Genomic DNA, 19,532 nt, shown 5'->3' on the forward strand with positions numbered 1-19,532 from the left:
GCGCTGGAGCGAAGAAGTGTTCGTCTGAGGGTTGAAGAGAACAGTTTGGCGGTGATATGCGCGTTCGGAACACGCACTATCCTCTCCCAAATGGCGGGGTATCTTTAAAAAGGAAAAAAGAGACGCAGTGCGAAGGGGGGGTCGCCTCAGGGAGGGGCGTCCTCGGGGAGTGGAGGGGCAACGCAACGAAACACCAGGCGGGTTCTGCTTCTGCTCTCTCTCCCAATCAGCTCCTCGCAAAGCTGCAACTCGTGGCTATCGTTGACGATATCTGCTCGCTGCTACGCACTATCTACCAGAGTCAAAGACGGCGTCTGACTGGACGGCGACTGCTTCCAAGTGGGAATCGCAGCGCAAGGCTAGGACGGTTGGAGCTGTGCTGCAGTTGGATTTCTAATGGTTGCCGGGATTTGGCCCTGCGATGGTGGATTCCAGAAATTTTCGGGCGGCGGCGCGACTCAGGGTTCTCTAGCGGACGGCCACCCAAGAAATGCGCAATCGGAGCGCCGGCTGTGCTGGATTACTTAAGCGCCGAGTCTCCGGGCGGTCACGCCAAGTCACACCCCACTTGCCGAGGCTCGCCCGAGTGACATAACTCCGAGCGGAACGCATGCTTTTTTCGAATTCCGGTCTCGGGGCCGACTTTCCGCAAGGGTTCTCACCACGCGGTTGACGCATTTCCATCTTATCAATCAAAGATCTCTATTTGGAATTCTCGTCTTCTGACGTCAATGAAGCCTCGTCAGGTTGATGTTCTGGACTGGCCAAGGCCGTTGTCGGTGGAGCCGGATGATGCGATGCCGTGTGGTGCAACATTTGATGACTCCTCGTGAGCATGATTATTGAGCAATGCCAGCGATTTGGAATTATCATTCTCACCAAACGAACTACCTGTTCTTATGCGATAGCGACTTCTGTTATTACTATAACTTTACTGTTGCCGTTGCCCCTGTTATCGTCCTCCATCTCTGTGCGACCTTGACCGCATGGTTGTGCACGGGAAATACTACCACATAGACACAGGAACATGACAATTTCTCACTGAAAGTGAAGAATCACTCTTGTAAGAGTTCTGCTTGTTGTTTCACAGATTGAACCGCAATCCAAACAACAGTTGGGCGTCCGGCGCGGAATTACCACCTACCTGGGTGTCTTTACCTCAACCTCGAGACATCAAATCACAATCCTCGATAGTCTAGTGGTGAGTATATCGGCTTGTCAGTCTACGATTCGCCGGGGACCGGGGTTCAATTCCCCGTCGAGGAGTCAAGAGAGCCTAGACCTGGCTCATTTCATTTTTGCTGAATTTTTCGATACTGTGGGCGAGTTGCGGAGTCATTTCATGCCCTGGTCCGGATATCCACATCTGCTCCGGCAAGCTGCGGATCACGGCGACAAATGGGGCTTAGGAGACTTGCCGTTTCTGGCAACCGACGGAACGTGAATTGAAGGGACAAGAATGCAAAGTCGACATCGTTTGATGAGTTTGGTTTCTCAAAGAAAATGCTGAGGCTTGGGAGTTCGCGCATCGGGTGGTGTATGCTCAGCCTCGACGGCTTGGAGCCGCATGGGAAACCTGACTGCCATATCGAAGCGCTTGATGTTGTCGATATAAGAGGCACATCATGATCATCTCCATTGAAAGCAAAGGTGGAAGGTACGGTTTGTCATGAAGAGCGTATGGAATGGAAGGCAGTATATCAAGACTCAGCCATGGACGCAAAACTACCGTGGTCCAGAATATTCGGCGATGATGTGCTCTACTCAAGAATCGTGTGCGTGGTGGTTCTCAAAAATAGAAGATTGGCATATCCTCTCCGCGGATATTTCAAGTTGAGAGTCTCCTCATGCATCCGTGTCGTGACAAATATACTGCAGAAGCCAGAGACAAGCATCGCTAGGTGCGGCGTCCAGCATCAGACTAAGGCTGAACTTCATCGACGTATCTTAGCTTTCTTGTTACAGAAAGCGGCATACGAATTACGCTCGTGACCTCGAATTGACGGAGAAGATGACTTCAAGAACTGCGGAGCACCTCCACAAAGTGGATCTTCGACACTCATCCCCACCTAGGTAAGTATTCTGAAATAGGAACCAAGAGGGAAACGTCGCCTGGTCTTCACTGCCTGTCAATTCCCTAGGTTTCTGAGATGGATACGTCGGGGAAGGTTTCTGCATTGTCTTTTTTTGATGCTGCGAGTAGTGCTACGTAGCGTTGTCGCTGAGGGCAATCAAGATGAAAGAAGCTTTCGCTTGAGGAGCGAGCATTACTGAACGATATCATTCTGTCTATTAATGTCGCAGGACTCAGAGTATCATTACTACTTATACTTGACATTGGCGGGAGTCTTAGATAACACAGGTTGCAGTGGTTATCCGCGGCGGCTGCTCAAGCCTGGGCTCTCATTTGCCTGCCCAGGAAACTTACCTGCCTGGAAGCTGTCGGAAGCTGCAAGTGTCCTTCATATGGGTGAGTTCTGCCTCGGGTTGTCGGGGCAGGTGACCCTGGGATGCGCATCTTGAGACAGTTGGTGTAGTGGTCCAAACGGGCCTAATTTCCTTGGTAAAAACCGTCGGTTTTTCGTAGGGTTCGAATGCGAACCTGAGCTTTTTTGTTCACTTTCTTTTCCTTGTTTGAGTCTTCTATTGTAACTGCTCATTCCTCTTCCCGCTTATAGGTAACATTGATCCTTGAGAGGAGAACCTTTTCTCAATCCTCAGCGTAACTGCTAGAGAGCCGCTCTGTTTGCCTGCGCACCTGACTTGAAGAGGATAACCTCAGATAAACTAATCTAGCTGTTGGGAAACCCTGCAGTTTCGACGAGACAACTACTCACGTATATTTGCTTCGTGCCAGTTCGCAGACAACAGAGGGAGCACGGCTTGAGCTTACGTTTTAAATATGTTACGCTTCTCTCGTGGCTACGCAAAGACCTCACCCAAAATCCATTGCAGAGATTGAAAGGGGCAGGAACGACGGTCCCATCTGGATCGTATTATTTTCCACGCTGAGAACGTCCAAACTTCGGGATATTTCCTCACATTTATGTCATCACGGATGTGATCGTTTCAGCTCGTCATTTTCAGGAGGTGGTTTGAAAATTATACTCCAGGGACACTGACCGTAGCAGTATGACTGTCAGTCAGATGATGAGCTGCCTGTCATGTAGACGTTGATATTGAGAGTTCGCAGAGTGGGCCAGGTGTCAACTCATAAGCAATCAGTAACAGCCTCCGAGATTGTCGCTTGCGACACTATCATGTTTCCAGGATGCGACTACTTATATCAAATCCAGATAGTGGACCAGGCTAGGCAGATTGCTCAGGATCACTGATGGTATGGAAGGTGTTCACGGCCGATAACTTGCTCGAAAGCGCCGAGAGCCCGTCACTCTACGAACCATTCAAGTACACTCTTATGGCCAGGGATAGAGGAGCTAAGGTGAGGCGTGTATAAAACCCGAGACTGATCCATGCTTTTGGAAGGACAGCCAAACAATGCCAGTCATTCTCTTGTTCCTTGTGACAGACTGTCTAGTATTTGAGTATTCACTGTGACTGACTCGCAGAATACGAACTTTTGGGTAAGATAAGCATGCTGCAGAAGTCTTACCCTCGCCGCCCTAAGTAAGGGATATGCGGGAGAAGATGACGGCTCCGAGAAACGTTACAGCATACTTGTCTCAGATTCGCAGACTCTATGGATGGTCACGGACGCATGAAAGGTGCAACCGGAGGGGTTATCACCGCCTCTTGCCCCGGAAGGAGCACCCCGAGTGATACCGCAACTTGAATTTCATCGATAGTTTCTTAACGATGAAGCATCTGCAAAGTTTGAAATTCTGTCCCCAAGGCCTTGAAACTGTTGCTAGTCAGGGTAAGTAAGTATTGAGTGGCAGGTGGTACCGCGCCTGCCCACAACCTACCTGCCTGCCTGAGTCTGTCTGCCTGACACCCTACAAGAGGGTGAGTTCTGCCTCCGATTGTCAGGGGGAGACGTCCCCCGCAGACTCAACCACAACGTTGGTCGAGTTGGTCTGACAGACCGAATTGTAAAAACCGTTGGTTTTTCGTAGGGTTCGAATCAGGGCTATGGACTATATATAGTACCATGTCGAACCCGAGCTTTTTTGTAGTTTTTTCTTATCATTTCCCCTTTGTTTCTTTTAATTATACCTGTTTTTGCAAGCTAAAAAGTCGAGGAGGGAAGCTTTCTTTGCCTTGAGCGGGAACAGAGAGCTGCTCGTTCGACCTGCGCTCCTGCCTCATTGACGATACCCTCGATGGGCAAGGTAAATTGGAATGACTTCATTCAATAAACGGAATCCGTGACATCTTCACTGGATGTTTTCCCCCCGTCCATAACCTGAAGACAACGCCCTGACTGAAGTCCAGGGGCAACAAGCCAGCCCTTCTGTACCAAGCACTCGTTTCACGATATCGGAAACTTCAAACTCAAGCTGGTGGAATAACTCATATGCAGCTCAAAGCTGCCTCTTCGTGAGTTCATTATTTGTTACATATTACATGCACAGAGATCTCTAATCGTCGTCTCATGGATTCTATACTCTTGTCCAGACATCATTCAACATACCGTTTTCCCAATCATGACATCCTTCGGCATAAAAGATACTTCACTCGCGTCCGGAAAACGCAAGCTCTAATACCTCTCCCGCTCCTGCCTGCGCATCTCGTCGCGGAAGGCATTGCCTCCCTGCGCGCCCGTGTCGTGGAAGTCGAACCGGTCAGAGGTGGGCGTGCCCGCCAGGCTGCCCAGCGCGTCGCTGTCCCTCCTCGGCCGTCCCGTGCCCGTGTGCTGCTGCTGCTGGTACTGCGGCTGCTGCGGCATCGGGTCGTCGCGGTACTGGTACCCGTCGGGGCTGATCTCCCTCGTGCGCAGCGCGATGCCGCGGTCCTTGCCGCGGAACACGCTCTTCCTGACCTTGGCGCCGAGCCTCTGCGCGCGCGACTTGCCGACGCCGTACCCGTGCCTCGAGCGGCTCATGATGTTGCCGAGCCCGATCGTCCGCGTCTTGCGGTTCCAGAGGCAGCCCCCGATGAGGCAGATGACGAGGAATCCGAACACGGTCGGCAGCGCAATGTACAGCTCCTGGCCCTTGGGGATCTTGACGCCCTCGGGGTGGTACGTCGCGCGCTTGGAGACGAGGACCTGCGGGCCCGTGATGTCGGTCTGCGCGACGCCGTTGATGGTGTAGGTCATGAGCAGCTCGATGGTCGCGTTGTCCTGGCCCTTGGGGATCAGGCCGCTGCTGACGGTCCAGGCGTAGTACCCGTACGCCGCGAGCTGGGAGGACTCGGTGTCCTTGTTGAAGACGACGTCGCCAACCGTGGTGCCGTTGACCTCCTTGCCCTTGATCTTGACGCGGACGTCGGTCTGGTTGCCCTTGATGAGGACGGAGGAGTCCCAGGTTACTACACAGGTCAGCCATTCGTTGCTCCCTGATGGAGTCACAATCACATACCATAGTACGTCGTGTCGGTGTACAGTGTGCTTCCCTTGGCCGGGTCGCAGAACGGCGCAAAGTCGCCGTCGGAGTTGCTGCAGGGGGCGAAGGCCCCCTGGCCGTTCTTGTGGTCGGCGGTGGGCACGGGCGGGGCGCCGGTGCTCGTGGTGACCTTGACGAGCCTGAAGTCGGTGATAGTGAAGACGCTGCCGGTCAGCGCGTTGGGCGCCGCGGAGGCGTAGGTCGGGGTGCCGGAGATGGTTGTTGGCACGGGGGTGACGGTGCTGGGCACGCCGTCGCCGGCGACGCTGATCCAGGCGGCCGTGGGAGCGAGGACGTCTGCGCGCGCAGCGAGGGGTGCGGCGGGGGTCGGGGCCGGGGCGGCAATGGCGCCACCGACGAGGAGGGCGAGGGCGAGCGGCTGCATCTTGTTTCCTGTGGGAGGGTTTCGCGATTGGCTTTTCTTTTTGTCTCCTTTGGTGTTGAAGAGAGCTTGGCAACGACAGTGGCGTGTAGATACACGACTAGGGAGTGACCGCGACGAATGAACGTGGGTGGATCGAAAAACGAGGGTGTATCGCGTCGAGCGAAGACGGGCAGGGTTGATTGACGGCTCAAGCTCTCTACCCTGATGGAGCTGGATGAAGTTGAGGTGAGGAAGAGAGGAGGAGATGGGACGATCCAATGTTAACTAGGACGCTTTTTTTGGGGAGACGGGGGAAATTTAAAAAGTTCAGGTCAACCCCCAGGTCGCGGAGGTGGACGTGCTCCCCCAACGTGCATGATCCTACCAGGGCCAAAAAGGTTCCTCAGTGGACAGGACGGGCGCTGTGGGGTGTCTTGTTGCCCGCCGACAAGGGGAGAGTCAGGAACGCCAGGAACGCCTAGAACTCGCACTCCACTGCCGAGATTGGCTCTTCAGGGGGGAGGAGCGTCGAAAAACAGGCTTAATTGGCGTTGGCAGCTGGGTGTTTGGGGAGGATCCTTGCCGAGTTGCCGCGCTGCAGCGCAACATTCTCGATGGGCGATCGAATGACGGGTCGAGGGTTTGATTGGTCAATGCCTGGATGGCTTACACGACGGTCCACCCTTGGACTTCACCTGGTCAAGTCAAGGTTCACGAATTCATGCGATGGAAAAGATAAGAGCGGTGAATTGAGCTGCAAGTAAGCAAAGGCTGAACTTGTCGCTATCGGAGCAATGTCGACTTTGCGACGTGTTGAGCAAGTATGGGTATCAAACTAACGCCTCCCGTATTTCGTTGTCCATCGCCTTATGTCCAGCCCGCTGTCGGGTCATCTAGGCTATTCCGTGTGTCAATGAGGCATCATCATAGGACCGTTAAACTCCCTCCGTCTCCGCACAGGAGGCCGAACATCTTCTGCGCTTGTGTGTGTCGACGTTGACGGTCTCGGAATGGGTCTCGCCCCAGGATGAACCTCCGCCTGCGCACTCCCTGACGCACTCCCCGCCGCACTCCCCGCAGCGCTCCCCGCCGCGCTGCCCCGGACCCGTCCCCATCCCGACCCCTCCTCCGGCTTGAAATTCAGCATCACGACAGGCAGCTTGCGCTGGTGCGGCCGTCCGACCTCCAACGGGTCCGTAAACGCCTGCGGCCGGAACCGTCTAAACCCCAGCTTGATCCTCTCCGCCTCGATCTTCTCGACCTTGGTCCTCGTGTCCGCCGTGCCGTTGGCGTCGTTCTCGGTGTCCTGCTGGGCCTTGACGGCGTGGCCGGGACATTGCGCGTTGGGGCAGCGGCCGGGCAGGATCTCCGTCTTGGCCTCCCCGTCGAGATGGGGGCAGTCGCGCGGTTTGGGGATGGAGTCGAGGGGTGTTCGGAAGCCCCATTTGATCTCGCGGTAGGACCAGATCCAGGAGGCGCAGAGGTGGTAGTGCATGTGGCGGTGGAAACCGCACTTGCCACAGAAAGCGATGGTTTCAGTGCACATCGTGGCGGTGCCGTGGATTGCTTCTCTGTTCGGGATGGGGATGTCGGATTGTTTTGGCCCGAATGGTAGCATGCGCGAGTATAGACGTGTGTTGTATTTTATGGGCGATGATGGTAAAGTCGTAATCTTCTCGCGTGTGTTTGGGGGTCATTCAGACAAGGTAGGTGTGTCGGAGAATGAAAAGTCGGAGAGAGGTGAATGGGCTGGAGAAATCGGATCGCGAAAGGGAAGGGGCGGTGTTAGAAATCGAGGAAAGGTAGGAGAGAAGGAAGGCGCCTTGGTGCCTTCGCTTTTTGGAAACCCCCGTCAACAGCAAACCATCGTCGGTAGTCACCGAACCCATCAAATTCATACTTCTTCAAATGGCCATACCATTAAGTTCTACTCAAATCAAGAAACCTCTCATATAAACAAGAAAGATGCCAATTGAACTCCAGGGCCCCTCTTTGTAGGACAAATACCGCAAAACCCTTTTGAGAACGATGATGCTTTTACACTTTTAATCATCCTTTACAACCTGTTCAGCTCCTGTCCTTCTTGTGCTTCTTCGTCTTCTTGTGGGACTTGTCCCCGAAGGCCTCCTCGTAGACGTCTGCCGCCGAAGGCCCGGCCTTGCGCTTCGACTTGCTGGTCTTGACGCTTACTACACCAGACTTGCCGTCCTTGACCGCCTGCTCTGCCTCCGCCCAAGCGGGAGCGTCGCCGTCGACTTCGTACCTAACTGGTTGTTAGTCCGAGGTTCCTTTGTAATATCACGGACAATGCAAGACTTACTGGTCAAGGGGAAGGGAGTCAATGAGTTCACGTTGCTTCTTGCGAAGCTTCTGCAGAGCCTCATCGCCTCCCTCCTCGAGTTCATCCTCGAGAGACGTCTCAAGCGGCTGGAACCTCTGGTCCACGACTTCATCGTCGTGAGCTCCAGAAGCGTTGTCCCTGCTGACGCCAATGGCGTTCTTGGGCAGCTCAGCCTCAACGGCAGCGGACACAAGCGTGCTGAAGTGAGACGTGACCTTGCGAAGGATCTTGATGAACATGGCCAATAGCTGGGAATTTGGCAGAGACAGCTCCTGAGAGATGGCGTCCATGTCCTTGCGCTGCAGGCCAATGGCCAGCAGGATAGCCTGCTGCACACCCGTCAACTTGATGTTGGCCTTGAGCTTGCCGGTGAAGTAGAGGCCGGCAAGCGTGGGAACAAGGTCAAGGATGACGTGGTAGTCGAGCATGTTGTTGGCGTACGACTCGAGACGCTTCAGGTCGAAGGGCGTCAAGAGTCTGTCGAGCTCGACCTTTGTCAGGGCTGTGGGCTCAGTGCCATCGAGCTTGGCACCAGTATTGGCGGACTCGTCAATGCTGAGCGCGACGATCGACTGGAATTCCCTGAACTGGTAGGACAGCAGAGATTGGAAACGACGCTGGAAGTCCCTCGCAAAGGCGCCGAGCCATGTCTGGTCTGCGGTGCTCTCCAAAGGCCGGAGCATGACGCACGTGTGCTCGCCAGTCAAGTCATTGGCGGTTTGTCTAAGGTAGACAGGGGCAAAGTTGGCGCGCTTCCAGAACTTGTGGAGAGGTTGCGTCAAGCCGTAGCTGACACCGACATAGTCCAGAGCTGCAGGCCTAATCTCGGAGAATCTGGCAAACAGGGGCGGCAGTTTCTTGATGTCTCTGACTTGGATGTCATCCGCGAGCAGAGAAGTGTTGGCCAGCTCTGCGTCGGTTACTCTCGTCAACGTCTCCTCCATGCCCACATCAGCATCCTCCGAGAGGTTCGTGAACTTTTGCTCGTAGAAATCGGTAAGAAGCTGGAGAGCCTTGGTGCCGTAGCCCATAGACACGTACTCGGGGTTCGTGGCTATCCTGACGACACGGGCACCGGAAAGAGAGGCGAACTCGTCATCCTGGTACTGTTGACTGACGAGCCAGGGGATCAAGTCACCAGAAGGCCTTTGTCCTCTGCTCAAGCTGTTAATGACGCTCTGCCTGCTGATCTTTCCTTCCAGAGCAACCTGAATAACACACAACGGCTCAGGGAGCTTGCCGTCTGTTGTCGGGGCGATAAGCACATAGAGTTCGTGGGCGGGGGCGTCGCTCATTAGTTGAAGGTCGTCAGGTGAGTTCTTGTAATGGCTGGCAACGTAAAGCGCCACCATCTGCTGCAAGAACTTTTCGGGAATGGGGTGGAACGAGAAGAGGGTGTCGCGGTTGACCTTGAGGAGCTCGCACTGAGACGGGTCGGGGCATCCCTGGCTGCTGGCCTTGGCCTTGGGAAGGGTGGCGTCCAGACACAGAAGCTTGTTCAGCCACTTCTCGACTGAGTCACCCTGAGCGTATCTGATGGGCTCAGACAGAGTGATTTCGCGAAGAGTGCGACTGCCCTGAAGGCTCGAGGCCTGGTCCTTTGCGGCCTTGCCTGTGGACCGGTCTGCAACCTCTGTCTCGCCGTTGGTCTTGGCCCCAGGTCTTGACTGCTCTCTCAGCTGCTTGATGAGCTTCAGGGACAGCGAACGACCTGTTCCTTCGTAACCGTTGATGGTGGACGCCATGAAGACGAGGTAGGGGCCCATCAGCTTGCGCACCAGAGGCAGAGGGATGGCAGCGGCCTCATCGATGACGACGAGCTCAGCCTGTCCAAGAACGTGCGCATCCTGTGGCCTGATGTACTGAATAGTCTGACGGTGGGCGCGGTGGATGTTGACTCTGACAATGGCCTTGTTGAAGTCGGGGTTCGTGGACTGGATAATCGAGTAGTCGGCGTGGTCCGCGTAGCCGAGCGCATCGAAGCCCTTGAAGACGAACTCGAACAGCGTCTTCAAGTTCTCGGGTGAGGGAGAAGTGATGAAGATGTTGCTGTAGCCGTGGGCAACAGCAGCCGCAACAGCCACACCCATGGCAGCAGACTTTCCACGACCTCTGGCGGCCGTAAGAGTCACTGTACTTCTCAAAGTTTTCTCCGCGATGGCATCCACAAAAGTCAAAAGCGCCTTGGCCTGATCGACCGTCTTCGCCAGGGTAACCAGGGAGCCGACTGGTTGGGTATCTTGAAGTGACTCCTTCATCTCCTCCAGCTCCATCTGTGCGGCCGTCTTGGGCTGGTCGTTCTCCGCTGCTGGCAAAGCCTTGACGCTCTTACCGCCGGAAATGGGCAAGACGTTCAGCTCGTCGTCAATGACCAAGCAGGAGTCACAGCTGCCCAGCGACAGAATGAAGCGCTCGTTGAAGCGGGCAACAACATCGTCGTGAGCCTCGGTACGGTATCTCGAGTGGATGTCCATAGACATGGTGTACAGCTGCTTCAAGCTGCTCATGCCCTTGAGCAAAAGAACCACCAGACCACCTCCCTCAACCGTCTCGATCGTCCTGGCGAGGATGTTGGGTGTCATGGCCTCGAAGTCTTGCAGAATGCACATGCCGAAGGTGTTTCCCAGTACCTTCTCGGTCTCCTTGTAGTAGACGTATCGGATGTTGTGGAGGGAAACGAAGAGCTCGAAGGGGTCCTCGTTGTTGGCTTCGCGGATGCCTCGCTTGATTTCTTTCTTGATCTTGGTCTCGCGCTTCTTGCGGTGACTGGCGAGAACTTTGTCAGCTGGCTTTCTTGTAAGCGCGTCGAGCAATTCTACCTGGTGAAGCCGAGAAGCTTGTTCTTGTATGCCCACAAGACAGACTTGTTCTGCTTGATGTCCGCTTGGGACATGATGTAGTGAAGGTGAACTATGACATCCTTGGAACGGTCACCGACAACCACGAAGAAGCTGCGCTTCTTCTCCTGGATGCCATTGCGAATGAGAGCGGGAATCCGCTGATCTCTGTAGTAATGGGTGAGCAATTTGATCGCAAAGGTATATGGAGCCTCACAACTTACACTGCCTTGCGCGTCGACATCTTGAGAAGCTTGCAGACGGCGTGAGGTTGCAGAGGGGGACAGGTCGGATTTGCTGTACTAGGCGCAAACTCACGGGCGTCGCAGACCTTAAGGAAACCAAAAATTTGGCGGAGAGAACATTTTCTGCCGGGCGGTCAGCTCGCTGGTGGACACTGGTGGTGGGGTGCAGCAAGTTTTCCCGCTAGGACCACCCCACTACTGCGTGACCAGCCACGCCTGGTAAGATCACCACCCAAGTCACGTACGATTGCTCAAGATAAGGAGCAAGTCATGAGAATCTTGAAGCCGTGAATTCCCTCCTTCTCTCATGTAGCTACTAATACACTTCTTGTTGTTACAGGATGTCTTTGGCGTTGAGCAGGCTCTGAGTCTCTCTTGGGGACACGGCGTCGTCATGAGTGATGCAACAGTTCATCATTGCTATCTGATGCAAAGGCTGTCTCTCGCTTTCTATGTAGTCGTAATGATGACCAAGGAAAAAGGAGACAGTGTTTATGCTAGGCCGAACACCAATTATGAGAGACCCATTTCCCGAAATGCGTAAGAAGAAAAGTGAAGAAAACCGTGGGCTTGTATATACAGCCACCACCGGCTTATATTCTGTCTAGCTTGCGACGCAGGTTGCGCGTGCGCCTCATCAGCTTCTTGTACTTGTGCTTCTTCATCTTGAGCTTGCGCTGACGTCTAACACTAAGGGCGTGCATGGTGTCGTTGCCTTGCGCCTCGTCGAATCTCATCTGGCGCTGGGCCATGCGCTCGAGGAACGAGCGCGGGGCCTCCTCGTTCATAATCTTGGGGCTGTGGGCAAGGACCTGAATCTGTCCGTCGGCGTCGGTGCTCTCCTCGATCGTGAACATGGCCTTGTAGACGCGGTGGTGGGGGGCATCGTCAACTACGTCCTCAACGGCGGTCTCGGCGTGGACATCGGTGACACCCTCCTGCTGAGGCGCTGGGGGAGGGCGGAAGGGAACGAATTGTCCGGCCATGGCATTCAGCTGGACATAGACGCTCGACTCGCTGCCGTCGGCGTGCTTGAGGTCAATCTTCTGGACAGGCTCGCCTGACGCATCGACCTCCTGGTTTGTGACGGTCATCTTCGCCATAGCGCCCTCGATATCGTCGGCCGTCCTTGATAGCGTGTTGATGACATCGGTGGTCTTGTTGGCGCGGGTTCGAGGCTTGAAAATGGCGGCGAAAGCCTCTTCGGTGACACTCTTGGGCATGCTGTGGGTCACTGATATCGGCCGGTGGAGGGAGAAGAAGGTGGACAGTCCCAGGGCTGCGGGCAACCAGTCAGTATGATCCATATTGATACCAGCTCAGACTTAAGACATACCCTCTTGCGACAGGTGTTGTGTGCTAGGCACGCTGGGCAGCTTTTGCGCAGCATCTCTGTTGGCGCTGTCCTTGCTCTTCCGTTTCCGCTTCTCGCCGCTGGCCTTGGCGTTCGAGCTCGATGCCGAGGCGTGGACGTTCTGGCCGGCGGGTGTCTCCTTGGAGCCGTTGTTGTTCGGACTCGAGGGACTCGAAGAGGACCATCGTCTCTGGTGGCCACCGGGTCTCTGGACCTGTTGGAGGTTGAAGGTCGCAGCCGCTCTCGGAGCGGAGGTGCTGAGGGAGGAGACGAGGGGCGACTGAGGGGCCGAGGCGACCACGCGCCGCACCGATGAGGGCAACATTGTCGCCAGTGGTACGGATATCGAGCGATCGGGAGAGGTGACGGTGTTTTAGGAGGTGGTTGAGGAGATTTGAGGCTGATGCCGACAGAGTCGGTTGATGGTTGGCAAACCCGGATTTGGCCGCAGAACGGGAAAAGCTCACATCCACAGATACCTGGTTACTTAGGCATCACACCAGCGCACAGACCACTTTCGCCTTTCTGCCGGGCCCTTCTAAGCGCTGTGTAAATTGCTGTTGAGCTTGGGATGAAACAACGTTCAGTCTGGAATACGGCAGCGATTGTTGATTCTGGAGGAATGACGCGAGTGTTTGTTCCAGAACCTCTCACCGAACCTGCTCTCCTTTCTACTGTTGTTGCGGATGGACTCATATTAGACGGTCACGGGATTATAAGCGCCGATTGTGCATGACCAACACTCGCGCAATTCCAAGTCACCGCCCGGCTAGCTGTGACACACCGCTGGTCGTCTCCAACACAACCCAGTCTCTCGTCCTTGGAAGTGCAGCATTACTTGCATGGACTCGGCACATTGTCTTGTAAGACGATCCATTATCTCTTCATCTCTCCTACCCCTCGAGGGAATATCCCACCTCCCCCGCTTCCTGGCCCAGCTTGACAAGCATTCTCCGCATGTTTTCAGCCCGAGCCCGCTCCTTCTCGTCCAGCACACCGAGGTCAATCTTATCTGCCCAGCCCTTCAGTCCGTGTTGCAATACATTACGCGCCCGCAGAGTGCTACCGTTCACATGACCGGCGCTTCCGTGGAGTGTCATTCGCTCCTTGCTAGCAACGTAGGCCCCTCGATGTAGAATATTGTTGTTGTAGAACACAATGTCTCCCGCCTTGAGCTCCACCAGCAGCTGGTTCGGAATCTCCTTCTCGTATGGATCCGCGTTGCGCTCCACGTCCGTCCTGGCTCTGGTGTGTGATCCAGGCACAACGATAAGGCTAGCGTCGTCATACAAGGCGAGGTTCCACTGCGCTGAATAGGCTGGCTTATTGAGACGATCAAGCTCCTCGTCAGCAGTGGCCGTCGCCGGGATATCGTCCCGATGCCATCGCAGCTCGAAATCGTGGTCCGGCCGGATGAGCAAGTTGAAGAGCTCCATGACGAGGTCATCGTCAGTGCACTGCAAGAGCTGCTTGGTTGGCTCAATGACAGCATCGGAGAAATAGGTTCGGATGAAGACATCGTTGTTGGGCATGTCCGGGTGCATCATTCCCTGCACGCCCCAGATGCCCTCCGCAGGCGGCTCAGGGCCGGCGAGCGGCCATGGCGGAAACTGCTTCGGGAGTGTGCGCACATTGGGCCATTTGCCGGCCCGGGCCAGCGCCGTAGCTGCTTGGGTTGCCTCCCGGAGCTTTGCGAGCTGTCCCTCGGAGAGAATCGAGGGAACAACAACGAAGCCATCGCGGTTGAGGCGTTCGAGCAGGTTTGAGGTTGTCATCGTTGGATAATGCTCTGGTCCTAGAAGGTCACACAAGAGGTGGTCTTGAATCCTAATCAACTAAATGTACGAAGTATGCTGAATGCGACCACCGAGATGTCAAGAGCCGCAGGATAGATACTCATGCACTAGGTGCGGCTTGCAACGTTGCAGCGGCTCCGAGGGTGCCCCCGAAGGATCCCGGCCCTGCTTGGTAGTATGGTGGAGTTGATGAGAAGGTCAGAACCCACCCGAGGAGACTCCCGCGGTAGTCGACGATAAGAGAAGGTGCGCTCAACGTCGTTGTGTGAACTGTGATTCTGTCGACGTAGCACTATGTGCTCATGGGTCCTAATCACCTATGCCGGACTTATCGTTCCAAGAATGAAGTCGGTTTGTTCTTGTTAGATCTACCTTACCACTCCCCATCGCCCGGAGTTTCTCCTCATCTTCCCCACTACCAGAGCTCATTGGCCACACCGAGACTGGCGCGGGGTTCGCAGCTCCCAATGAGCCGCAATGGCGACGACCACCGACGAGGTGCCCCGACCATTAAGCTGCTAATACTTATCTGTGGTCTACAGGCGATTTCATTCACCCATCTCAATGTCACAAACGAACGAGCCTGGATATACTGGCTCAATGAACCCCCTTTCGTATTGTAGATGGACTGCCATCCTTGATGTAAGTGGTTGAGGGAGGTGCGCCGTCCGTTGCGTCCTTCCCAAGCAGCCTGAGAAGTCATCACGAGATACGTGCCTTCCATCTTCAACCCCTGCCCGGCTCTAGGAAAGCTCCTGCCGCCCTCTCTATCTAGCTTTTAGGGTCATTTGACACGGCAAACCAGGCACCAGCTTCTTGCACCTTCTCTTACACACCGGCTCTAGGTAACCTATCGCTTGCCTCTTGCCTCTCGCTTGCCTACGTACCTCAGGCAGGAGATGGGCGTAGCCTGGCAGGCCTCACCCGCACCTCAGGCAGCCATGGTACGTACCGATTTACTGATTGCGGGCCACTCGCGAAAATCTATATAACCCTCGCCAGTCTCCCAACTTTTCAAAAACTTTTCGCTTCTTCTTTTTCTCCATACTTACCTTATCTGGCCGTCTGGGGATCAAGAAACCCGGGCGGCAGAGAGGGAGGCCTGCATTGCACATCGCGGAGTCGACCTCTCTCGATTGCCCTTTGGGGCCATCGTGGGTGCAATTTTTGATATATCCATCGTTTTCATTGTGGTCGTTGCCTCGCGCAGCGGTATGAAGAAGACGTAGACCCCTGGGCTGAGATTTTGCATCCGTGCTGGTGTCAAAGGAAGGTGTTCAGAGCTTATCGGTGAACCCACGACAGGTGTTGTCTTCGACCCCAAGGCAACATTGTTGAGCTGTGATAGGAAATCGTTAATTGAGCACTGAAGTCTGGCAAGCGAGTCCGTCACCTTGGGCGTGCGGAAGTCAGCAAAGCCCCGAGCCCGAGACGCGTCTGGCAGCGACAACCAGGTCGAAAAAGCGGTCGTCGTTTGCCTGTCAATAGTTTCTGCCTCTTCGTCTGATTGTACCTAGATTTTCACGATTGACTGACTCCTTTCTCATCGACCACGGACAGAGCCAACTCCAAAGATCAAACTGCGGAATGGGATGAAAAAGCTTGGGAATGATCACTGAGCCAAACCTCATTCCTGCACCCCAGATTGTGGATATGGACATCGTGGGGCTTCGGGGAAGACTGGCCAGATGGAACATGACCCCGAGTATTGCATTACGCGCTGAGACGGAGATCTGCTTTTGGAAATCCCGACTCGTGGCCAATCCAGCATCTGGCTGCGAGACAAGGAAAAGTCCCTTATCGCGACGGCCCGAGTAATAAATCCTATATTCCCTGAGTCTTGGGCAGGATCTTAAACCAGAGTTTTCCGCCTCACCGTCAGATCAAAGTCGTTTCTTTTTCCAGATGTTCTAGATTCCCATTGATTTTCGCCTGTCCTTGTGATTGCACCATTCCATTCAAGCCAGATAGAAAGAGCTTTGCCGTCACGTGCAGCAAACAGAAGCTACCGATCGTTGTCCACCTTCCTTGCTGGGGCAGCACCCTCCAAATCTTGAAGCGCGCCTCTCACCTCTCACCCTCCCAAACCGACCAATTCACATCGCCCAGCCTCAATTCACTCGCTCACGACCTGTTTCTTTCTGTGGCTTTGATCAAAGTTCCCACATTGTGTTAGGCGTCTTTTTTTCTTTCATCGCTTTTCAACTGGATCGAACCCCTAAATCCAGCCCAATCAGCTCGGTTTTTCCACCAATCTCCAACGACCTTCACAATGCTCGGCTGGTGAGCCTCATTTCAATACTGATATCGCTGAATCACATCACTGACTGTCTCCACAGGTATCAAGCACGACTTGCGGCCCGCCCGCTGCTCACCCAGAGCATCACCACCGCCATCCTCTTCGCCACCGGTGACCTCACCGCCCAGCAGCTCGTCGAGAAGCGCGGCCTCGAGAAGCATGAGTGGGCTCGCACCGGCCGCATGGCCCTCTACGGTGGAAGTGAGTTCGATTCCCTGCTCCTGAGCGAGACCTCTGGATGAGCAAGCCCATGCTGACTTCACCAGCCATCTTCGGCCCCGCTGCCACGACCTGGTTCAAGTTCCTCCAGAACAACGTCGTCCTCCGCAATAAGAACCTCGAGATCCTCGCCCGCGTGGGTGTCGACCAGGGCGTCTTCGCCCCGGTAATGATCGGCGTCTTCCTGTCCTCCATGGCCGTCCTCGAGGGCGTCCCTCCCCAGGAGAAGCTCGAGAAGAGCTACACGACGGCGCTCACCTCCAACTACATGCTCTGGCCCTTTGTGCAGATGGTCAACTTCAAGCTGGTCCCTCTCCACCACCGGGTACTGTTCGTCAACGTCATCAGCATCGGGTGGAACTCGTATCTCAGTTTCTTGAACAGTCAGAAATAGAGCGGTCACCGGGGGCAGGCAGGCATTGGCGTTGGTTGGCGGAGGGGGCTCGTCTAGCGTCTATCATCAAGACTTGCGCGCACTACAGACTTGGGCTTTCGGGAAATGTGGCAGCAGGACAGACTAGGTTGGGGTGTTGCAGGTGGTCGAGGTAAAGGCCAGTAGGGATATACTGCACCTTCCATGGCTGCAAGAGTAGAGCCAGCAGCTTCGCATATGCAATTCAATCCAAGAGATTCCTCAAATGTGTCATCATTGCCGCGCCGGCTCGGAATGACGCTTCACATCACACTCCACGGACAACCGCAGGTCAAAAATCGCCAATTCTTCCCGCGGCTCACAATTTCAAGGCACGTGCTTGGTCTGACCAAGTCCAAGGTGCAAATGACTCCGTCAACACGTTTCTGCTCATCCTAATGAACATTGTTGTTACGTTACTGGAACTATTGGCTTGCGGGCTTCAACATTCATTCCCAGTCGATACAGACCAACATCTCTCCCACGTGCTCGTGCGGCTGTTCCTTTGGGGTTGTTTCTTCCCCACATTGTGCCGAATACTGCCTCTTTCCAGAAGTTGAAGAATTTGGGGCAAATCCGAGAGACGGACAAGCATCAACATGACTCGAAACGAGAAGCATAGCAAGTAACACCGGACGCGCCACTTCGTGATGTTAACCACGACGTATAGAATACGAAAAGCAGTATTTGCTACCTGGATATATAAGAATGTATGCACCACGCCGCCGAAAGAGATCCCGTAGCTACTGTAGACCACAGACTCGATGCACCTCTTCAAAACAACCAGTCTATCTCTACGTTCGCCCACCTCACTTCCCTCAAAGATCCCGTTTCGACCGAGATCTCACCATGGTGCGCCTCATCCCATCCGTCCTTGCCATGTTAGCCGTGGCATTGGCGGTACATGCCTGCGACTACTGCCAGTGCAAGTTCACGGACGGGTCCCACTGCTGCACGACCTCGACGTACGCCCACAGCTGCGAGGAAGTCTGCAAAAACGCCGCGCGGTACGACGACGACGTCAAGTGCAGCGCCGGCGGCCTCTCCGAGTGTATTGGCTACTTTACTGCCAACGGGCGCGCTCAGTGCAACAGCCAAGCCTACGATTTCGACCAGGAAGCTTCTTGGGTTGTGTCGAATGGGTCAGTCTACGTGTCCGGGAAACTGAAAAGAGTCGGAGAAATGCTGACTAGGTATGTGATAGTGCCTTCGACGACCGGTGTCAGATTGGTGGACACACCGTTGGGGACTGACTGAAGACTGCACCCTTCGTAAGAACACCAAAGGCCAAATTAGGGCTTGAAGATGTATTTTAAACTGGTATGGGCCAAATGTATCAAAATCAAAGATGGAAGAGGGCACTCTCTGCCACCAGGAATTGTCAGGTACTTCTCCGGGCCAAATCTTTTGTCTACAGCCCGTACCAGTGAGATAACTGTTGAGCAAACCGATTGCCACCGCATAACGACGATGTACCATCCCGCATGGTCTCTGTCTTTGGAACAACCGGCTGAATACATAAGGAGAGATTATGAATCGAAGTTCATCCCCGAGAACATGCCCAGATTCACACTCTTCTCTGCCCTCAAGGCGGTGAGACTCCAGACACGACTCGAAAGTATGGAGATCAATGCTTTGACGGAATCCTTTCACATTGTTGTTTTGAGACTTCATGTCATCTACCAAAGGATTCCTCATATACACAACGAGAACGGCCGGGCGTTGGCAAGGGGACTGAGGCAAATCTCGCGACGACAACGTCGGTCGAGGATGTCTGGCGTGTGGTGGAAGTCCTGTCGTCGATAGAAGCTGATGCAACCTCCGAACAATTTTGCCGCAAGACATGAACGTGTTCACAATCAACATTCACATAGTCTAAAAGCAGATGAACAAGCCCAGAGGCTTTCCCACTCAATGAGCCGCTGGAACAAGCTGACCAGATACTGAGCCTTGCAATAGGAGAGAGCTTTCTTCTGCCGTTCATTGCGATCGAGATTGTTAAATAAGAAGGATGGACGTTATCTAAGCCATAATCGGCAAACAAATTCAAGCCTACGTTGACTCCCGTTGGAAAGGGACCACATTCCGTTGTCAAAATATCGATACGTGTAGACTTTCTTAAGTACCAAGCCTTGCCGCCGTCCTGCGTATGAAGGCA

The 19,532-nt window shown here is 54.4% G+C and overlaps 6 protein-coding genes across 6 annotated transcripts; 2 read left to right on the top strand and 4 right to left on the bottom strand.

The window, feature by feature from the left end:
* Positions 1-4,660: 4,660 nt before the first annotated feature.
* CGCA056_v009511 (uncharacterized protein) lies at positions 4,661-5,892 on the bottom strand (the record flags this gene model as incomplete). Its single annotated transcript, XM_037324758.1, has 2 exons — positions 4,661-5,433; positions 5,484-5,892. The coding sequence occupies 2 exons, from the start codon at positions 5,890-5,892 to the stop codon at positions 4,661-4,663; spliced, it is 1,182 nt and encodes a 393-aa protein (XP_037176992.1).
* A 2,046-nt stretch (positions 5,893-7,938) lies between these two features.
* On the bottom strand, positions 7,939-11,293 carry KRE33 (RNA cytidine acetyltransferase; the record flags this gene model as incomplete). Its single annotated transcript, XM_037324759.1, has 4 exons — positions 7,939-8,134; positions 8,192-10,978; positions 11,032-11,217; positions 11,274-11,293. The coding sequence occupies 4 exons, from the start codon at positions 11,291-11,293 to the stop codon at positions 7,939-7,941; spliced, it is 3,189 nt and encodes a 1,062-aa protein (XP_037176977.1).
* A 594-nt stretch (positions 11,294-11,887) lies between these two features.
* On the bottom strand, positions 11,888-12,973 carry CGCA056_v009513 (uncharacterized protein; the record flags this gene model as incomplete). The annotated part of the gene is made up of 2 exons (XM_037324760.1): positions 11,888-12,573; positions 12,631-12,973. The coding sequence occupies 2 exons, from the start codon at positions 12,971-12,973 to the stop codon at positions 11,888-11,890; spliced, it is 1,029 nt and encodes a 342-aa protein (XP_037177090.1).
* A 568-nt stretch (positions 12,974-13,541) lies between these two features.
* CGCA056_v009514 (uncharacterized protein) lies at positions 13,542-14,423 on the bottom strand (the record flags this gene model as incomplete). The annotated part of the gene is made up of 1 exon (XM_037324761.1): positions 13,542-14,423. The coding sequence occupies one exon, from the start codon at positions 14,421-14,423 to the stop codon at positions 13,542-13,544; it is 882 nt and encodes a 293-aa protein (XP_037176790.1).
* Positions 14,424-16,716: 2,293 nt separating this feature from the next.
* Positions 16,717-17,356, top strand: sym-1 (the record flags this gene model as incomplete). Its single annotated transcript, XM_037324762.1, has 3 exons — positions 16,717-16,727; positions 16,784-16,944; positions 17,010-17,356. 3 exons carry the CDS (start codon positions 16,717-16,719, stop codon positions 17,354-17,356), a joined length of 519 nt encoding a protein of 172 aa, XP_037176791.1.
* Positions 17,357-18,223: 867 nt separating this feature from the next.
* On the top strand, positions 18,224-18,627 carry CGCA056_v009516 (uncharacterized protein; the record flags this gene model as incomplete). Its single annotated transcript, XM_037324763.1, has 2 exons — positions 18,224-18,516; positions 18,579-18,627. The coding sequence occupies 2 exons, from the start codon at positions 18,224-18,226 to the stop codon at positions 18,625-18,627; spliced, it is 342 nt and encodes a 113-aa protein (XP_037177097.1).
* Positions 18,628-19,532: the final 905 nt, after the last annotated feature.

The sequence above is a fragment of the Colletotrichum aenigma genome (assembly GCF_013390185.1).
Source record: "Colletotrichum aenigma strain Cg56 chromosome Unknown KSG_Cg56_contig06, whole genome shotgun sequence".
In the NCBI taxonomy this organism is placed as follows: Eukaryota; Fungi; Ascomycota; class Sordariomycetes; order Glomerellales; family Glomerellaceae; genus Colletotrichum; species Colletotrichum aenigma.